At 36.7% G+C, this 21,807-nt stretch overlaps 2 protein-coding genes across 3 annotated transcripts in view; one reads left to right on the top strand and one right to left on the bottom strand.

Moving 5' to 3' along the window:
* Nucleotides 1–4,800, top strand: part of LOC121407594 (sialate O-acetylesterase-like) — a 14,408-nt gene extending 9,608 nt beyond the window's left edge. For both annotated transcript variants that reach the window (XM_041598741.1, XM_041598742.1), the window contains exons 7-10: nt 5–135; nt 1,338–1,498; nt 3,523–3,718; nt 4,087–4,800. In XM_041598741.1, the coding sequence (XP_041454675.1) occupies nt 5–135; nt 1,338–1,498; nt 3,523–3,718; nt 4,087–4,377 (779 nt within the window). In that variant the 3' untranslated portion in view covers nt 4,378–4,800. The remainder of the gene's footprint in view (nt 1–4; nt 136–1,337; nt 1,499–3,522; nt 3,719–4,086) is intronic.
* Nucleotides 4,801–17,900: 13,100 nt separating this feature from the next.
* On the bottom strand, nt 17,901–20,250 carry LOC121407593 (alpha-(1,3)-fucosyltransferase 7-like). The gene has a single exon (XM_041598740.1). The coding sequence runs from the start codon at nt 19,736–19,738 to the stop codon at nt 18,476–18,478; it is 1,263 nt and encodes a 420-aa protein (XP_041454674.1). The 5' UTR covers nt 19,739–20,250; the 3' UTR covers nt 17,901–18,475.
* Nucleotides 20,251–21,807: the final 1,557 nt, after the last annotated feature.

Below are 21,807 nucleotides of genomic sequence, written 5' to 3'. Positions count from 1 at the left end.
TCAGGTGAAGCCAACACTCCATCTCCAGCGAGTTATAAGTGCCTCTTCCCCGCCATGATAGAAGATTGGCGAGCTAAATGGTCTGAGGGTACAGGTGGACAGACTAACCCATCTTTCCCTTTTGGATTCGTTCAGGTAAATCAATTTCTGTAATAAGGGTGATGGTGATGATGATGACGGGGGGGGGAACCCAAATTACTTTTTGATGGGGGTGTGGTGCCTCACGAAACTCTGAAATGGGGGTCTAAGGAACTCACTAAAAGGGTAAAATATGGGATCTTTGGAACTAAATATATATACCGGGCAGTGTGAAAAACAGGGTCTAGGAACGGAATCCTGGCGCTGTGCATGCACTAGCCATGCATGGGGTGGCTATTAGTTGTATGTAGGGATTTGGGAAGCCGTATGTGCATCCTCTTGCATGCGGTGCTCGTGCTTGACAATTTTGGCAGGGCTGGAGAACTGAGATGTCTTGTAACTGGGGTCTTGTGAGCGGGGCTGGGCGGCTTCTGAACTGAACTTTTGTCATTCGGAGCATCTAGAGAACTGAAAATTAGGTCTGAAAAAGGGATCCATCAAAACGGCATGTCCCCGTACCACCAATATATGTGAGTGCCCCCCCCCCCCCGGATGATGATGATGATGATAATAAATGATAGTGATGATGATGAGATGATAATGATGATGATATTGATGATGATAATCATGATTATGAGCATGAAAATGAGCATGATGATAGTGATGATGATGATGATGATAACCATGATTATGAGCATGAAAATGAGCATGATGGTGATGGTATGGAAGATTATGATTATTTAGTATAACTCAGCCAAAGTTCAAACCCAAACCTCACTTTTTTTTTGGGGGGGGCAGTCTCCTGACCAACCGAGCCAACATGTCTTGTAGTATTCAAACCTGGACGATGCTTTCATAAATCTGTAAAGTTACTCATGACCTTACAACTGAATCTACTGATTTTTGATTGGCTAGTGAGCATTGTTGCCATGGTAGTTACCATTTGATAATAAAGTTAGTTTTACTAGTTGTTGGCAGTTCGAGGGTAATTATTATTCAACAGGAACCCGCTAGTCAACCAACCCTGCCTTCAAAAACTCCTTAATAGTAACAATTGTTGTTTTAATATACCAATATTGTGTTATTTGATTGGCAAAGGCGGACTTGTAACATTCTTCATGAAACGGGGCTCCTGTAAAGATATTGATATCTTGGTAAATACTATAGATACGTAGGCCTGCGCCAGTAAAATCCATTAAAGTATTATGCAGCAGGAGCATGTCATTAATTGGAAAAATATATCTCCTTTTTTTTAATAGATATGTACATCAGAGAATCCACTTACCAAACCATCACAGAACTATCCTGTCCTGAGGTGGCACCAGACTGCAGATAATGGATTCGTTCCTAATCCTCAACAGGACAATGTTTTCATGGCTGTTGCTATTGATTTGCCAGATACCAGCTCGCCGTATGGAGCGTAAGTAGACTTCCTATCGAGCCTCTTCATTGTGTAACAATTGGCTATCCGTACTTAAACCACAACTTTAAACCCGAGTTTAAGTTAAACTTGCTATTGATTTGCCAGATACCAGCTCGCCGTATGGAGCGTAAGTAGACTTCCTATCGAGCCTCTTCATTGTGTAACAATTGGCTATCCGTACTTAAACCACAGCTTTAAACCCGAGTTTAAGTTAAACCTGCTATCAGAATACGGGTCATCGAGTGTCAGTTTAATACCAAGGAATGGACTATTATTTGTTGTCACAGTGTGAAGTATTTTGCTTGTTTTATTTTTATTTACATTGTTTGTAATATGCGAATAATTCATAATGTATACAATATAAACATAATACATCATTACAAAAAAAATGGTGTGGGCATATACTTCACATTTTAATAATAAAAAAAGAACATTAACAAAATTTAATGAACGCAGGAGACCGCCATCGTGAGCGGTTAAGCTTGTAATTGATGGCGGCCTCATAAAAAGGGTTCGTGACTATGATTGGTAATTACTGAACAAGTGGGTGCAATGCAGGTGCAGGTGAAAGATCTTGTGGGTGTTTCATAAAGCTGTTCGTAAGATAAGAACGACTTTAAGAACGACTGGTGATCCTTTCTTTTGGTAAATGGTATACACCATAGGCGATGGTTAAGCGTGTAAGAAAGGATCACCAGTCGTTCTTAAAGTCACTCTTAACTTACGAACAGCTTTATGAAACGGCCCCCTTGTCTGTTTTATCCGGTGACATCACATTTGCTCCTGCAAATTGCTCTGGGCTCTTTTTCGTGTAATATATAGGGTTAGGGTTGTAATAGAGTTTTATGTTAGCTTTAGGATAGGGTGTAGTGTTAAATCCAGGGTTGAATTTGGCCATTCCATTAGTGTGTGGAATTTACAGCAGAGAAATTTCACCGGATCAAGTGTCATGGAACGGTTTTATCATATGAGTCTGTTTTATGTGATAGTAGACGTAGTAATAGTCAGACACTTGTGCTTCTCAGCCAATCAAAATGAAGGAAAGTTTGCAGACAACAAATGTTTATGAAACACTCTCCTGGGGAGTGTGATTCATGAAGGATTTGTTGGCTGTGTAGTCAGACAAAATCTGTTTCATCCGACAGTTGTTATAGTCAGACACCTGCCTGTTCTTTCATCCAATCAAAATCAAGCAAAGTTTTCATGAATTGCAAAACTGCTCTTTCTATGAAGATTGAGCCACTTTATCCCCGGGGGGCCACTTACATTGACGAGTGGATACCATGCGCGACCAAAAAAACACGTAAAAAGGATGTCCTTTTCACGATATGGCACGTTACGTACGTAACGTGATAAGGGTGTCAAAAACACAAAAATAATGAGAAAAGGGTATCTATTTCGCTAGGAAAATTACGTGTTTAGGGTCGAATTTGCGGGGATGATAAAACAAAATTAAAATGTTTCATAAAGGATGTCCTTTTTGCCCCAACACTACGTGTTTAGAGTCCTATTTGCGCGAGGTGTAGAAGGTGTGGTCCGTACTAAATCAAATAAGGTAAAGCCGACGACCGAAGGACCCGTAACAATAAAACATTCCTGTACTTGTTTAGGGGTTCATTTCAGGGAATATTTGCCAAGAGTATCGTTTTGTCTCCAATACTTGTTAAGGGTAGGGTTTCACACGCCAATACTTGTTAAGGGGTGCATTTTCAGAATATGGAAATTACGTGTTTAGGGTGCTTTTCGAGACCCCATGGTCGCGCATGGTATCCACTCGTGAATGGAAGTGGCCCCCGGGCTTTATCCTCAAGTAAAATAAAACCTTATTTCACTATTATTGGACAGAATAAATGCTAAACTTTGACATTTTTCATATGTTTTGCCAGTTTTTATGGCAGAGTTACCATAGTGGTATATATTTTATGCAGCAGGGCTCAGCACTTCATGGTTATTTTATTGTAAGAACATCTTCAACAATTTAAGGTACAATCGATTTGAACTCTCCTTTTTTGTAATTCTAGGGTCCATCCACGTTATAAGCAGGATGTAGCCAATAGACTGACCTTGGGAGCACGAGCTGTTGCGTACGGAGAAAAGGGTGTGGTGTACCAAGGTCCGTTTCCTACTACCGTCATACGCATCGCTTCGTCAGACCTTCTTATTGAGTTTGACGATGGCAAAGATGTTCTTAGGATGAACAATGCAAGTTCTTTTGATGTAAGTAGTCTTTTTGCTTTCCCACTGTCATTTCTTACTTAGTACAGCATTCCCCTTCTCACGGATCAAATGATCAAGTATAGATATTAAATATTAAATTATGTTACAGATTTTCACTAGTATTAAAAAAAAAAGAAATCAGAAAATGTTTAATCTGTTACCAGATATTTGGGAAGTTATACGATAATCACTTTCTAGAAATGTTTTCAGAAGTTCCCCCATCTCTCTTTAAAAAATTTAGAAAAAAGAGTACTCCTGCTCATCCCACGGAAAGAGGGAGGCTTCTTAGCGTTTATCATGGCAGTAAGGAAGTAACAAAATAACCAATAACATTTAACAGCTTGAGCACTGTCTCTTTGAATTTTCAGGCATGTTGCAATTCATCTGCTGAAGACTGCCCTCTAGCAGGCCTTTCATCACCATGGAAACCAGTCACGTCAGGGTACGAGCTCGGTAGAGCACACATCTCTTTTCAAGATCCTTGTGCCGCCATTGGAGAAAGGGCTTCGGTAGTTCGTTACAGCTGGCGCGACATGCCATGTGCTGGCTACAAGAAATGTCAGCTCTATGATGCCAGCTCAAATCTACCTGTCCCACCCTTCCGAATGGTTGTTGAAGATAATCATCTTCGCAATCCTAAACTTAAATTCATTCCTTGAGGTATTTAATCTTTGATTATATAATTTATGTGGGAATTGCCACAGATGCCTTCTTAAGTCTGAAACCATTTCAACATAAAGTTTTTTGTTATGTATTATTAACATGCACCCAGGAAATTCAAAGAAAAAAAGTTGATACTTGCCAAACATGAAATTCACGGTATCTTATAAAATATTTGTGCTATCATGACAAATTTGATATCAAACAAATGAGTATGTCATGCCCCTTCATCATATTGCTTTGTCATCAGGAGCTGAAAAACGATTGGGTGTCATTTCTCCCCCCAAAATCTTCATATTTTAGACAAATTAAAAAAAAACTTCCAAAAGCATTTCATATTTGGGCTAGTTACTTCTCAACAAAAATGTTTCAGATTACACTTTTTTTGTTAAGTGGTGACATATCATGATAGAAAATGTAATATAAATCATAGATTCGACATTTATATATTTCTCTAAAACAATGTTTGAAAATATAATAACAAACAATAGAATACATTTGACACAAATATAACTTCTTTCTTCAAAGTAGATTCCACCTGAAATAAACTTTGATTCCAACGGTTTCCCATTCATGTGAAAGAGCTTAATACCCTCTTTCATTATGATACCAAATTCATCATGGGAGTATCTGTATTTCTGAAGATATAGTAAACTTTACGATGTTTGGCAAGCGAACAAATTTCACTTAATTAATTCCATGGATGTATTTAAACTTTTGGCCTCAACTGTATATATATATATATATTTATATGGTTGACTGCATATACAGTCATCATTTTGGTTAATCAGGAAAGTATTCAAGAAAGAAATTTATACCAAAAAATTGCTATCAGCCATTTGTATGGTATGCAAGGATTTTTCAGTATCTTTTAACAGTTTTCAGTGAAAAATTATTTACCAATCACTTCACAAAATGCTAAACTGTGAAATCATTATGTATAATCTTTTTCTCGACATGAATAAATGATCAAAGCTTAAATTGATACTTAAGAAACCAGCTGATGAACTTGTGGAGCGTTGTGGCCCAGTGGATTAATCTCCAGACTTTGAAACAGAGGGTCGTGGGTTCGAATCCCACCCATGGCGTAATTTCTTTCGGCAAGAAAATTATCCACATTGTGCTGCACTTAACCCAGGTGAAGTGAATGGGTACCTGGCAGGAATTTATTCCTTGAAATGCGTGTGCGCTGTAATCTTGTAATTTCGGCTGCCAAGCTACAGCTGGGGTAATAATATCCAAGTCCTTTGGAAGCGCATAGAGACATTATTCATAATTGTGATATGCGCTTTACAAGAACTGTTCACTATTATTATTATTATTGAAAACAAGCCACATCTCACATTTAAGACTTTGCTGCCAACTTGTGGAATTTTACTCACAAGACACCTCAAAACTATTCTGAAATCCCACTTTTCAGTGATTGCAATATTAGGTTAGTTTAGATGACATGTAGGCTTATTCTTTATTGTGGAATTTAAATTTTTCTCAGATTTTTCTATATTATGCAATAATTTTACCTCTGATTTTTTAAATCTCATTCGAGTCTATTGATTATTCTTTTTGAATGCTTAAATCATGTCCAATTAATACTACATTCATGTGTAATTTCCATCTTTATGTCCTGAGTTCTGCAGTATGAAAATCTTCTGTATAAGTAGAAAGCAGTGCAATCGTAGATTTAATCTTTGTGTTGAATTTCAATATTTTTAGGGCAAGGCATCTTTTAAAAATGGAACAGTTTGATATTACAGTATAAATGGGAAACCTTTAAAAGGGCATCCAATATCCAAGGCAAATGTGAGGGGTCAGGCCAATCGAAAGAGCATTCGATTCCATTCCTTTTTTTATCACTTGACAATCATAAAAGATATACATTTAAATTGAATGAATTTTTAAACTATTTTCCTGTCAAAATCCCGATAATAATAAGCAATTTTTTAGAACTCTGCATATATACCTGACTTTAAAAGGCCATTTATATCTTTCTTGCATTTATCATTTTTATAATTAAAGGCCGATTGAAGATTTTACACTTTTATATTCATCTTGACCTTTTTGATTAATTCATGTGTGCAAGTGTTGATTTGTGAATAGGGAGGGGGGGTCGATGAGAGGTGTGTGTGTGTGTTTGTGTGTGAGTGAATAAGAGAGAGAGAGAGAGATAAAGAACATGTGTGTGAGTGTATGTGTGTGAAAGAGAGAGAAAGGCAGGGATGATGAAGTGAGGGAGCATGTGTGTGTGAGGGTGGGTGAAGGTGTGTGTGTGTGCGTAAAGAGTGATAAGGCAACAAAGAGTGTGATTGAGAAAGGGAGAGTGTGTGTTTGTGTTTGAATGAAAGAGAGGGAGGGTAATAAAAAGGGTGTGTGTGTGAAAGAAAGAAAGAAAGAAAGAGTGAGATGTGACATGGAGAATGGGGTGAATGCGTTTGTGTGTGGGTGAAAGAGAGAGAAGCGTGAGTGTGTGATTGAAAAGGAAAGAGAGAGGCTATTAGCGGTATATATGTGTGTGTGTGTTTTTTGTTTGTTTGTTTGTTTTTTGTATGAGTAAAAGACGGAGGGAGTGCCGATAAGGAAAACGTGAGTGAGTGAAAGAGAGATCATAGAGAGAGAAAAAAAAGAGAGGCGATATGGAGAAAGTGTGTTTTTGTGTTCCTTAAAGAAAAACGAACGATAAAAAGAGTGTGGGTGAAAAGGGGTGTGTGATGAAGTGCGTGTGTGAGAGAGAAAGGGTGAGCGATGTAAGGAAATTTTTTCTTTACCATAATGACAAAATTACCATCGTTACAAGTCTTTATAAGTTGGACCCCTGATATCGGAGAAGTTAATCGCGTCCCTTTCAATATGGCGCCGGTGTGGACATGGAAACCTTAATTCCTATGGCGTCGCGACGGCATAAGTCATGAACGATGGAAGCCACTGAGGCTCTCACGAGTAGTTTTTTTGGTCATTTGTGAGATTAAAGTTCCTCCATCATTTCTTTCCATTTTATAACCCTAAACTCTAAACCCTTTGCCCCCAGCCCGGCACGTGTCACCGTCCCATTACCCCTTGACATCCATCAGTGTTTTGCAATTAATTATTCGGGTTGCTCTTCCTCTTTTGATACACATTTACTTGATCAAATCAAATTAGCACAAGAGATAATTACCAGGATAAGCTTGTTGCACACAATAGATGTAGGCCTAAATACATTAGTTAAAAAGGCAAATACTTTAAAGCAACTTTATTTTTAACCGGCAATCTAATCGCATAATATACGTTGAAATATTGATAACGTTAGAATTTGAATTGGATTGACTTGAAAATATTACCAAATATCATTTTCAAATATATTTACAGTAAAATTGTCATCTGATGGAATCAACATTAGGCATAGCCCTAACAAACGAGGAAGATGCTAATCGATGCTAGCCAAACAAATACCCGGTAGTGTCATCATCAAATAAGTTAAACAAAGTCACATTAAACATCTTCAATTTTCTAGTGTCTCTTTGCTACGTATTAAAAAAAAAACTTCAAACATATTTGCTCGATTTCTTCACGCGTTTATACATAAGTTATCTGTGATGGACGGCATAAACCGAAATCCAATTGAAAATTCCCTCCCTCGATTGTATTTTAAAAACAATTGGCTAAATCCTTTGCGAATGTGAATGCTATTGGTTGATAGATCCATTAAAGGATATGAAAAGAACAAAAATACCAATCTATAATGAATGAAAATTAACCTTCAAAGGAAATCCCACCCCATTAAAATGATTTTGTAGATTAAGTATATTTACCATAAAAAGTGCAAATATCATGCTTAATCCTTTACTTCACTTTCTCCAAGATATTAAGCCTAATGTTTGTTTTTTTTATTTATCATTGTTACCGCTAAAAAGACACCTTGAAAAATAATTGGATCGTGCAAACCTCATTAATCAAAAGAAGGCTTGAACAAAACCTCGTTTCCATGCTTGCCTGCACCATAGGCCTTTGAAATAATACATGTTTTGACCTAAAAATGACCTTACATTTTTTGTGAAAACCTTTTTTTAGGTTATAATTTTTTTTAAATTCAATTCAATTCGGTTTATTAGATATAAAACAGAATACAATGCTGTAGTCCGAAGACTAATTGTGCAAAATTTACACTGAATATTATTTACATTTGAAGATTGTATATACACTTAAAAAAAATTATTCACATATAAATGAGAAACAGTTGGTCGATTGAGTCATGCATATCTTACCTTACCATTTTGGGTGATACCTTTTTTTTTTTTGCTTGTCAAATTTGTTGGGTTAAAATCACCTTACCATTACCATTTTGGGTGATAACCTTTTTTTTTGCTTGTCAAATTTTCCAGGCCCTGGCCCCCTACCTTTGGGGACAGATTTCCGCCCATGGGTCATTAACATCCATCTTAAGTATTGCCTCGCCCCTATAGGTGTGATAAGTAAGAGAGCCTGTAGTTGTATATACTTAACTTGTCCATTCATGAACTTATTTGATAAAACATATACCGACTAAGATACGCCCAAGTCATAACTCCATGACTCACACCTACAAGTACATACTTAGCAATTAATCATTATTTTTCAACAAATGTTTAATCACTCGAAGGCATTGATTAAAATGTTAAAATGTCATCATTTCTAGTTATTGGGTAATTAATTTTCGTGTAAAAGTATTTCCACTTATTCGCCGTTTGGTATTAGAGTGTATACTGAGGTATAAAATATTTAGGTAGAAACATAAATCGTAGTTCATTAATACTATCACTCTGGTTTTCTTCCCAATTCTTAACACATCGACATTTTATTCAATTTCATGATATCACCGTAATTTTGTCAAGCTTCGGTCCGTATTAATCACTCCTATCGGGTTTCTTTAGTTTTTTTATTCATTTATTTTTATTTCATCATTTATTTTCTTTATTTTATACTGAAGGGTAGGCCTGTCCAGCTATGCAAAACTGCTTTCCAAACTAAAGGCGCCCTGCAGTTTAACAAATAACTCAACATCATAGCAATTCAGTGCAAAGCTAGAACACAAAATTACATGTTACATAATATTATAGCTTTATGTGATGGACATTGACATAGGTGATTTCCGGCTCTTTATCTCTTTTATTCAAATATTACGAAATACCATGCAGATGAAACCTGTCCTATATAGAATTAACTTGAGATAAATCGCACTAACGGGGAATATACCAATATTGTCATATTATCAGATTATATTACTCCACAATACAAAATCAATATAGTTCATTTACTTTGCAAGAACTGAAAATTAGAAGAAAATCTGTATTCCTGTCTTTCAATCCATTTTCACAAATTATAAATCACAATTCCTTTACACATGATTATTTTATATGTAATTTTTTTATAACATGTGTTACTTTCTCAAGTTGATTTTATGACATAGGTATATTTTTTATGATGTTGACTTGCTATGATTGTATTTATTTGATTTATATTTTGTTGAAATTGAAATAAATGAAATGAAAATGAAACTGAAATGAAAATCTGATGGGAAATTCCTTTATGGTTCACTCATAATAAACATGTCTATCATTAAAAGATTACAGAGCACTTTAGATTCAGGTTAAACCATTAACGTCTTGTGATCTCAGCCTATCCCTCAAAATAAGTTCTGCAACTCAATTTTGAGTGCTAATAAATTTCTTAGTGTGCCATCATCATAATGAAAGTGGTATCATTGGAAAGTATGATTATTCCTCTTTACGATCATGCTTCATTTGTAATGCTAGTGTTATCATGAAATACACAGACGTGATAAATATGCAGCAATGTAAAAAATGAAATGTTACAAAATTCGTTGCCACGTCATGTTTGAGTTCTGCAACTCAAACTGCAAGTTTGAGTGCTAATAAATTTCTTAATGTGCCATCATCATGTGTAAAAGTGATATTTCCAGAAAGCATGATTATTCTTCTTTACAATCATGTGTCATTTGTAATGCTAGTGTTATAATGAAATACACAGACATGATAATACGCAGCAATGTTAGACATGAAATATTGCAAATTGCGTCGTTTGCAATAGCGAATTTCCAATTGTTTCGAGGATGGACCGAGCGCATTCACTGTCGCCTAGCTGCATGGTAGAAATTCTATAGAAATGGAGACTCTTGTTAGAAATCAATGCATTTTGCAACATTTCACTTCTGACTTTTCTCGATGTTCGGGGTGATTGCATATTCCATGATTACATAATCACAGCAAATGGCATGTCATTGTAAAGAAGAATAATTTAGCTTTCCAATGATACCAGTTTCATCTTTTATACTTCATTAACCAAAAAGATATCATCCCCAAAACTGAGTTGCAAAACTTTTTTTTGAGGGGTTTATGTTGTGCTTTAAAAATTATAATATGTACCATCGATCCAGCTTCGCTTTGACCATTCAAAAAATTGAATTGAATGAATGAATTTCGAGTAATTACTTCCTGCTAGTATTGTGTGGATAGATCAAATTACGTATAATAATGTACATTCGATCCTCATGAATACTGTGGATGAGCCTTCATTCAATCTCCCGATTCACAAGGTAAGTAATCTAACATCTTCTAAGCATCGTTTATTTCTATTGTGTTTGTAGACTGACGGTTAAAAAACGAGTAACGAGTCTACGATGATTTATTTTGTTTAGTTTTATTATAAAGCTTTTTCTTGTGCGTGGAACATAATCTTACACCAACTAGTATACTAACTCCCACCCTTTTCGAGGAGATATTGTGTAGACATTATTGCTATGAGCTGGGTAAAATTGAGAATAATCCCATCAGACAGAAAATGTTCCTTTCAAGATCATAGCCTGGGGGGCGGGGGCACTCAGTATATAATGCATAGTGGGTATGTGCCACTGGGGACCCCCATTTTTATACACTCAAATTTCCGTTCCAACTTCCAAGGCATAGCATTTTAAGCTTATTGAGAAAAAGAACAAAGAAAGCCGCTCCAAGGCATATTATTATTATTTTTTTTTTTTTGATTTGAACTTATTTCTGCACTCAGCATAAATATTCAACATAACATCTTGGTGATACAATTAAGTTTTACAAAACAATTTAAGAAATAGTCATAACAAAGCAATGAAAAATTAATATTAAAAAGTAGCAATATTCAATGAAAAGAAAATAACAGTTTAAACGAATGCAGGAGACCGCCATCGTGAGCGGTTAAGCTTGAAAATGATGGCGGCCTCGTAAAATGGTACATAAATTTCTTTCTTCATTGATCAAGTGGGTGCAATGCAGGTGCAGGTGCGGGTGCAGTAAAGGGCAGTTGAATAATTAACTTGAAGAGGGGGGTGCATATGATTCAATGGTTTTTCTTTTAATAGTGGCTTTAAATGAGTATATTGTTGAACATTTTCTTCTCGTGAGAAAGAAAGAACGAAATCCGCTCCAAAGCTTCGATAATTTTCCGTTACGCCGTTCCGATCGCATTGATCTGCTATGTAATTAGTCATAATATTTTGGTGAAAAGCGGCCGCTGAGCGCCTGTCCGACCATTGCCTCTATGTGCTAGCGCACCCGGCGCCAGTGCCGCCGGGGTAGCTGCATGCACGTATGCCCGTTCCATAGGGATGCATGTACGCACTCACATGCAGGCGACTCGTTCCAAGGACCCCCGTTTTCACAAACATTTGTAGTTCCGAAGCCCGTTCCAAGGACCCTCCTTTTACAATTAGCCCGCTCCAAGGCCCCCGTTTTTTGACTCGCCCGCGGCACGTACACCCCCACCACTTTTTTGTCGAGTGCCCCCCCGGGAGATCAGCAAGAGGGAGGGCCGGGGTAAGAGTTCGCATTCGGACGGATCTCCCCCGCGTCCCATTGATGTATATGTCTGTCTGTATATATCTAGCTTTTTCGCGTGAAACATTAACAATGTAACAAAATGGTTCTGATAAATTATTTTATTTCCTTTTAATACAACAGTTAGGTTGCCATCGGTTATTTCTATGGAACGATGCATGTATTCAAGATAAGAACATCAATTAAGTCAATCTGAGTCTTACGTCTCCATCGTCCTCGTCAAATTAAGATCACCATGCTCACAGAGATCGAAAGACAATTAGACCAAAACAGCTCATCGCGAACCACCAAATACTTCTCTGAAGATGCTGAAATTATCAGTCATGACCGTCTTTCTCTCCATCCAGAGGTAATTGATCTTCAGGATCATCAAGTTGAACCTGATGCAGGAACCAGAACGTCCTGTGGTGATCGGAACCATTGGAGCACTGATCTAGTATCAAGGCAGAGAATCTCCCAGGGAAGTGCTTACCGTGTCGTTATGTATGTCATGGCAGCTACAGGACTCATCGTCATGTACGTCCCATTCCTACCTAAGAAAAATTCTGCGAAGACCTTCACCGCCATACTCTACATAGTTCGGAACGTCATCATGACTTTACTAATGATATCGTCATTTATAGGCGTGATTTGGTTGACTATGAGAGTAGGGAAATTGCATGAATTGGGAATGATGATCTGGCCTCGACGATGTAAGCACTGTTCGGACGTCTTTCTTCAGGTCAAATTCCCCTATCCGACAGTTAATGCTGCTTCACGAAATATGATTCACATTTCCTCGATGAAAGAAATGATTGACAACAATATGGTCAGCAATGTGACACTAAACATAACTTACATATTTTGTGGTTTGACTCTCATATCCTTTATACCTGAATTGACTGTCACCATGTTATGTTTTAACGAACACTCACCACATAACCTCACAGCACAGACAAACGAGGAATTGATCATGCGATTACTTAATATATTGACATTTAACGCGTCCGTCTATACTTTTACATTTTATTTCATCCCCACTTTTAAGGATGTCCACTTCGTTTCGACTCCTAAGATCTGGTGGCCATTTGTCCTGCTAACCCAAGTTGCTATTTGGACATCCATCCAGAAGCTTTTGCGACCATTTACAATTCTTGCGAATGGTGAGAACCGCACACCCTACCCTTGTCCGATGAATTCCACTTTAGGCGAGGTGCTTCATGGTATCACAGACATCTTGGAACCATTTACAGCTGAGCTTCCGGTAATGGTAACACTTTTGATGATCGAGATCTTGTCCCAGAATATTCCGAAGCGTTTCGAATCCATGATGAATGATATCGGTCGTTCCGCTGGATATTTCAAATGCATTACTCCACAGTCCAATTGGATCACTTTGAGAGACTTCACCGACAAAACTTTGAATAGAAGATATCTTTCACAATGTGAATCGGAGCGTTCTTTACTACTCGAAAATGATATTGAGATGGAGTGTGTCACTTCCATGAATGCTCGGAGTGATGATTCACGTACAAACAGTTGTTTGACTAGTAGTTATCGTGGTAGCGACAAAACTCTGAGAGAGGAAACTGAGAAGGTTCTGTCAATGACTTTGTTGATGTGTACCATGTACTTTGGCATATGCCATTACCTCTCAGCTCAAAACGATACGCATCATAGCATCTACACTCAATGGTTGCTGAAAATTGCCTTCTTCACACCCCTGTTGCTAGTGATTATTAAACATGCCAAAGTGACTAAAAAAGACAATCGAATCGAGGAAAGGCATTGTGTAGATTCTATCCACAACCCATCAGAGATGAATAACATAATGCTTTTAATTTCTCTCTCTGGAGCATGTCTGTTTGATATGTTTTGTTTCTCTTCATCTTTAGGGAACCTCGTGTCAGGTCCTGGACTATTATCCCATGATGAGATGGTCCTTAACCTGGTAAGCGTCTTCAGCTGTATCTTCGGCCTTCTATGTAAATGCATCCAATCTACCTTTATCTTAAAGGTAGAGCATCAGCAACTCAACGACTACCAGGAAATGAGATGGACATCCCTATGCTTACTGGCTGTAGGAATGGTCAATGCTACACAGTGGTTATTGGATAGTTTGACTCATGAAGAAGAGTGGCCTGTCTTGAGTATGTTCTTTGAAGGAAATGTAGGACTCGTCATCGGGATGATATTTGTACCATTCCTTCATTTGTACGAACTCCATATTGCCATCATGGCATCTGAAATTCGTAAATACACACGAAGTGAAAAATAATAATGAAGAGGTCGAGAATTCAGATTCATACATAATTTGGCCTCTTGTCTGACTGAGTGGAGTGGTTGGGATGAGATTTAGTTCAGACAACCTTTCAACCTTAGGCAAATACCCGTAGATTGATATATTTGGGTTGTTTTCGGAGGGAAAGAGGTGCAACACAAAATATAACATTTAGGAATCCATACCGCTTTCCCACTCTCCTAAAAATAGATGAAATAAGATAGAATCATATCAAATATATATATATAAATTTGTGAAATTATACATGTACAATAGCTTTGGCAACTCTTTTATTTAAATATTTTGTGAAAGAAATGGATGAAGAGAACAACTCATAACTCATTTTTTTATTCTCTTTATCCATTTCTTTCACAATATATATACAGTGCGTCCCAGAAAAAACGAAACCGAGATTTAGCGATCATTTATCATAACTTATTCATAAGGAAAATAGACAAATGACCTACCAATTTAAAGCTTAGAATCTCCTCTTTCATCTGATATTACTTAGATTATTTTTCATTCACGCATGAGTGAGCAAATACAATTTGAAGAAAGGATATCAAAAACTCATTTGGCGGGGGGTATCTGGGTTTCAAAAAGAAAACCACATTTTTGAAAAGTTCAATATCTCCTCTTTAATTTGATACCTAAATTACAGAAAATGGTCAAGAAATAACAAAGTTCTGGTCATTTGAAATAAGGCTTGAATTTCAATAATTTCATAAAATGAAGAGGTTCTCCAGGCTGGCTTTCAAACTCACTCAACACTCCGTTTTGTTGACGATCAGCCATGCATTAAATCTTTTGTTCACCATGCGAAAGCTTCTGTGGGAAACCGGTGAAAACACGTTTATCTCATGAAATTATGGAAATACAAGCCTTATTTCAAATGACCAGAACTTTTTTATTTCATGACCATTTTCTGTAATTGAGGTACCAAATTAAAGAGCAGATATTGAACTTTTCAGAAATGTGGTTTTCTTTTTGAAACCCAGATACCCCCGCCAAATGAGTTTTTGGTATCCTTTCTTCAAATTGTTTTTGCTCACTCATGCGTGAATAAGAAATAACCTTAGTAATATCAGATGAAAGAGGAGATTCTAAGCTTTAAATTGGTAGGCATTTGTCTATTATATTTATGATTAAGTTATGATAAATGATCGCTAAATATCGGTTTCGTTTATTCTGGGACGCACTGTATATATATTAGACTTATAACATTTGAAGTGTATTTTGACACTTGAATAATAATTTTACCGGAGAGATAATGGTTGTTTTACACACACGTTTGAACGTAATTTCAATATTTTATGCTATACTTTGTTTTACATTTTACTTCAAGAAAGTGATGGGTGGAACATGCCATACTGGTCATGATTGATACTAGAATGAAACCGGTATTAAAGTCATGGTGATAACAGAAGTATGCAGGATAAGAAAAAGTCGTGGAAGTAGCATTTATTTTCAGTTTCAATGTATAAAATCAAGACAATATATACACAGACACACACTGAAAATGAATTGGTCAAAGTGACCAATCCGTTGGATTTTGTTTGACCGATAAAAAGTGTCAATATCAACCATAGTTATGCTGGAAGATCATAACCAATAAATTGGTTGATTTTGACGATCTTTGTCCGACACATTTTCACCAACACTTGACGAATCCTCTTTAAGAGAGTTCATGGTAAAATGAGACATAATGAACACACAAAAAAGCATTCAGCAGTACGAAAAAAATGGTCCTCGATCCGCGCGATACAAAATAGAAATAAATTATATGATAAATATATTATAAATAGGTAAAGAGAATAATATTAAAACAAAATGACAATTGTGGAGGTACATTCTAGGTATAACTCTTTTTTGTGTGTGGGGAGGGAGCACTGGCCGGCAAAACTTCCAGGACCAATTAGGAAGGAAAGAGGAAGAAAGAATGATAAATTGTAAGAAAAGTGTGATAGTATGATATCATTACTTCAAAAGCTATCACAAAATTTCATTTTTGAAAGGTCAAAATTTATGCTTGCAAACATCTCTCACTCGCAACTTGTTAGAACGTTTGTCCTTCACGCCATACTGGGTGCTCCCTCAAAATGTTTGACTGATGATACCACTGGAGGGATCTACTTAAATGCATTGTTTATAAAGTTTGGATCCCCTAGAAAAGGTAGTAGTAGAAGTAGTAGTAATAGCATGAGTAGCCGTGGTGTAGGTCCACCTTGATCTTAAAATTGGGGGTGTCATTGATTAACAATACAATAATTAAACTACATTATATTAAATCAAGCTCGTCCAATTGATTTATGCCTTTGAGCTATACTTTAAATGGGAAGGGGGTCGGGGGTAATGGATACCAGGATGACGGATTATTAGTCATCTAATGATTTATTTCAGTGAATTGGAAAATGAATAGATTAACATATAAATTTATTTATATGTTTATAAAGTACTACTGGAATTGATTGTTTGATTATTTTACTTAATTGATTACATATGATGTATCATTTATGAAGTTATGAAATTTATGAAGCCAGTTAATGTTAAATTTCACTGGAAGAAGCAAATAAAAGAATACTAAAATCTCCTGAAATAGGTATCATTTATTTTTATGCGAGTAATCTCAGCACATGGGCAAGAATGGTTGGTATTTCAGCTGCGAAACTTGGGACCAAAAATGAAAACTGATGATACTGTATAGGTGAGGTGTAAGGTGACTGAATAGTGTCGACTTCACAAAAGATATGTCGAGGAGCGTAGCGACCAACTGAATCCGACAATGCAAACATGAAGCGGAACTATCACATAAATTATTCATGTAAAAAAACTGGGGAGAATGATTGGTTATATTGCTAAAGCATTTTGTAAATTTGTCAGAATTAAAGTTAATACATAACTCAATAATTTTACCTCATTTTGATTATGGTGACATTATCAATCTGCAAACAAATTTCTGGTTGACCAACTTAAAAAAAATCAAAATAGAGCTGGAAGAATGATCTTGAAAATTTACCCCTTTTCATTCACTTCTACCTCTCAAATTCATTCTATTCTGGGTTGGGACACTATTCAAAAGAGACAATATACTCACTTGATATTATTCATGTATAAGATTAATAACAACATGACAACTGAATATACGAAAAATATGTTTCATTCAAAAGCTACCCTCTTAGAAATGAAAATATCATATGATTGCCTAAACCTAGAACCTGATGTAAAATATCTTTCTCTTACAGAGCTGCCTCTGAATTTAACAGAATCCCCTAGTACGTGTGTAATGTCACCACTTACAATTCTTTTAAAAATACCTTTTTGATATTATATCAGCGCTAATTGAAATTTAATCACTGATTTGTACCGGGGAAGGGGGTAGGTGTAGGTTATATTTTTTTCTTTGTTTTTAATGATTTTCACTTTTATCTTTGATGGTCAACTACCTGTACATTACGGTAATCATAGCCTTTTTTGCAAGTTAACTGGCAAAACCATACTTTCTTCCTTGACCTTATCATTTGATGTTATAGGAATTTGTATATGTACTTTGTATTTTATATACGGAAATAAAACAAACAAACAAAGACAGTTTAAACATAAGAAGTATAAAAATTAGATAAATCCGTGAAGAGGGTGTTGACAATAATTAAAGCCCTGTAAAAAGAGAAACTTCGATCAGTTGTATGCGAGGTTTCTTTGAAAGTCGATTATGCAGATTTTCCCATCTCCTTCACGTTTTTTCTCATACTCCGGTTTGGATACCCCCACTGATTTATATATGCAGCCTCCATACATATCAATGTTTGATTATTTTGAATAATAAACAACAACAAAATTGATCCAACTGATTGTTGTCAAATTCAATTGATTTAAACTCAATTTCAGTGTTGTATACTACGTTAATGATACTCGGGACAGAATTATAATTTTTTGTATTTCTATTACCAATCATTTGTATATATAGTTGTAGAAGAAAAAAATAACTTTAGTATTGACATCTTTCTAGAAATCATGAGGAAATCCTTTTGGTTTGGGACATGAAGTTGACCAATAGTCATGTATTGAAGGATTCGCATCTCTTGGTGCATGGTAATTACCATTTAACGTATTTTCGTCATCCAACAATTTAGAGACCACTTTACACATGAACTGCGCTTGCAAGATTTTGTATTCTCCAACAAACTTTACTGAGCCCCGTTTCTTCCATTCAAAATACTGATTGTACAAGGTATCATTAGCATCAAGAAGATTAATATAATCCACAAGTTCACTCATATTCCTGAAGTCCTGGAGATGTATAAACGAATTTGGTGGCGCAACTCGCTCGTAATCTTCCCTCGGGGGTCCGTAGACGATGGGTACGATGTCGTTACGGAGGGCGTTTACCCAGAACTTCTCCGTGATGTATTCTCGGCATTCGTTGTTCTCCAATGCCAGATAAAACTTGTGAGCTTTGATTTGGGTCCAGCACCCCTGTGAATATCTCGGGCAAACTTGGTCCCCACATTGGCCATACATATCGACACTTACGTGCTTTGAAAGTGTCTTTACAAAGTTTCTTCTCCTCCAAGACTGGATCCCACCGTGTCCAAAGCATTTGGATGAAGCCCAGGCCACTAATCTAGTTTTCCCTTCGGCCCAATTTTTATTTTGGTCCTGAGGTATTTGTGGCAGGGTATCGTCATATATACCATAAGGAGAGGGAATCGTTGAAGACGGCCTGTATGACATCGTATAGTTGAAAATATGGTCTAGTATTCTTGGTGGCAATGCATTTCTACCAGTCAATGGAGGACTCTCCAAGGAATAGAAAACCCAGGCTTGATTCAATGGCCGTCTATTGAGCACTTCTGCCCAACTCCATCGAGATAAATGAAAGAAAACTACGGCATCGCTCTTCATCATAGTCACGTAACTTCTATCCTTGACAAAGCTTATTCCACATTTGAGGCCAGGACATTGAGATTTTCTCGGTGTTTGGGCTAGTTTGCTGCCGTCCCACACCTGTACTTGACGATAACAAGCAGTCTCACTCTGACTGTGGCTCAAATTCCCTGTTGCCCCTTTCATTAGTAAAGAACCCTCGCCTCCATTTTTAAGTGGCTTGCTTTCTATGCGAAAGGCTTTCCTCACAATGTTGAAGTTTGGCATAATTGATGAAACATGTCGGATATACTGACGATTCTCGGCGAAAGCAAGATAAAGGCATATAACCAATGTAAGAGTTAATGATAATCCAACGATCAGTGCCTTCTTTATCTCCATGACTCGTTGCTAATGAAGAAGGTACAATCACCATAGATTATTCTAAAATGAACCCACATAATTACGTTCACATATTTGAAGAGCCGACTACTGCGTGTTATTCAACGGCCATTCTGAATTAAATGTATCTGGGATATGTATAGAATAATCCAGTTCGTCGACCACACTGAATGATGGCATGATTGGCATCAACTGTAGATATGAAGAGTATCGCCGGGAAGCCATTACTATTATGCTTTCACTTGGTATATATCTCTATGGTTTCACTGCAGTATATTCGTTAACCACACGAATGTGTGTTACACACAACCAACAGTGGCGTCTCAACGCTCACCACCACTGATCCGCAACGGAGAGAAATATCGTTTTGTTATATACTCCGCACACGTGCTGTGATGTTGATGGCCGGGGTTGATTGTATCACAATTATGAAATAATATACATCCTTCTCTATGATATCGCAAGCGATGTAGGGGGCCATTACAACCCATGAGTGACAATGATCAATAGCAGCACTGTACAGAGCATAATTGCGATGCAACCATTTCCATTATATTATTCGTGTGAATATTTGATATACTCTGTGCCGGGACTCTGTGGCGTTATGTTTATAGTGTTCATAGCGAGGAGAGGGGGGGGGGGTCCATGTCGCCCTTCTCTTCCATTGCATCGAGCAGTTTTGATGATGTTGGTCGTGATCTCGGTATACCCAATCTATATCTACATAATATATTCATAGTAGAAAACATTTTTTTAGTATATTATGAGGTGAATATACTCAACAATGTTTCCTCGCATATACGTTTGTATTGTGCCATATTGCTGTGTTCATTTGGATATGTTTGTGTTACATGCTTGGTTTGTTGATTGTTTACTTAATAAAATTCATAATTTCCCGATTAAACATTGTTAAGTCTCTTAAAAAATAATGATTGAATAAGTTCAGCATTGTTAAGGCAATTAATTGGCTCAATCCTAACTCGATCCTTTACTAGATATCTGTAATCTTTCCATTCAATATTGATGTGTTCCCTTTTTCTCTCAAACTAGCCAAGGTTATTTCTGTTCATAAAAGGGATAGCACATAGAGATCTAACTTTTCCTTTTTTTTGAGGGTCAAGTTTGTGCCTCGATGTCAGGATTTTGTGTCCCAATAGACCTTCATCCATATAATCGAGGTACGTGTATAATTTATTTTGTCCCCTTTTATTTGGAGTGCTATTGCGACCCCATTTTGGAAAATACCCATGTCTGCCTAGTATTATACACGGACGAGTCCTGTGTTTAATTTAGCCTAGTAGTTGTTCAAAATATTAGAAAGAATAACAGATTTATTTCCTTTCTTTACAAAACCACATTCGTAATCCCAAGAATTTGGATTTCGCAGGTCATTTTTATTCGTGAACGAAATCCCCTTTTTTTTGGGGGGGGGGTGAAAACCCTCTATTCATTTTTTTTCCATTCCACTAGTGAACGTCTTGCCATGTCGAATAGGCCTATGGATAAGTTTCATTTCTTAACCGAGCATCCTACCACAACGGAAATTTTCTGTGAACCCTTCTGACCTCGTTCCGGAAGAACAGGAACCTATATACGCCAGTTTCTTGTAAAATCCGAGCTCACTTTGATCAATGGTACGTCTGGTACCGGATTATTATGCTCCGTGTTGAATTTATTATTTCTTTTAACTCTCAAAGGAGATAAATGCATGCATACAAAAAGAGCTTGAATATCTTAATGCTTTACTAATCCTAGCTATACTTTGGTATTTATAGGACCCCAGTTACAGGTTTTGGCAGCTTAGGACTGTTGAAACGAAACGTGTAATAATTATTCAGGGAGCCGGAGTCCGCATGATATCGATTGCATAATAATATAACGTCATTAATTTACCACATAATTCTATTTACACATAAAAAGCGTTAGAGATTATAAAGTCTAATGCGATGTGAGGGTAATTATTGTACAGTCATTCTTGAATTTATTCCTCAGTTGAATTTACAGTCATCACTATAAACAACTTCTCAAAATACAGTAATACAGTCACGATCGAACAAAAAAAAAATCCA

This window comes from Lytechinus variegatus, chromosome 2 (assembly GCF_018143015.1).
Source record: "Lytechinus variegatus isolate NC3 chromosome 2, Lvar_3.0, whole genome shotgun sequence".
Lineage (NCBI taxonomy): Eukaryota > Metazoa > Echinodermata > Echinoidea > Temnopleuroida > Toxopneustidae > Lytechinus > Lytechinus variegatus.
This window is presented reverse-complemented; position numbering and strand designations above follow the sequence as displayed.

Coding starts and splice junctions, on each gene's coding strand:
- LOC121407593 (XM_041598740.1), bottom strand. CDS start 19,738: ATGGAGATAAAGAAGGCACTGATCGTTGGATTATCATTAACTCTTACA.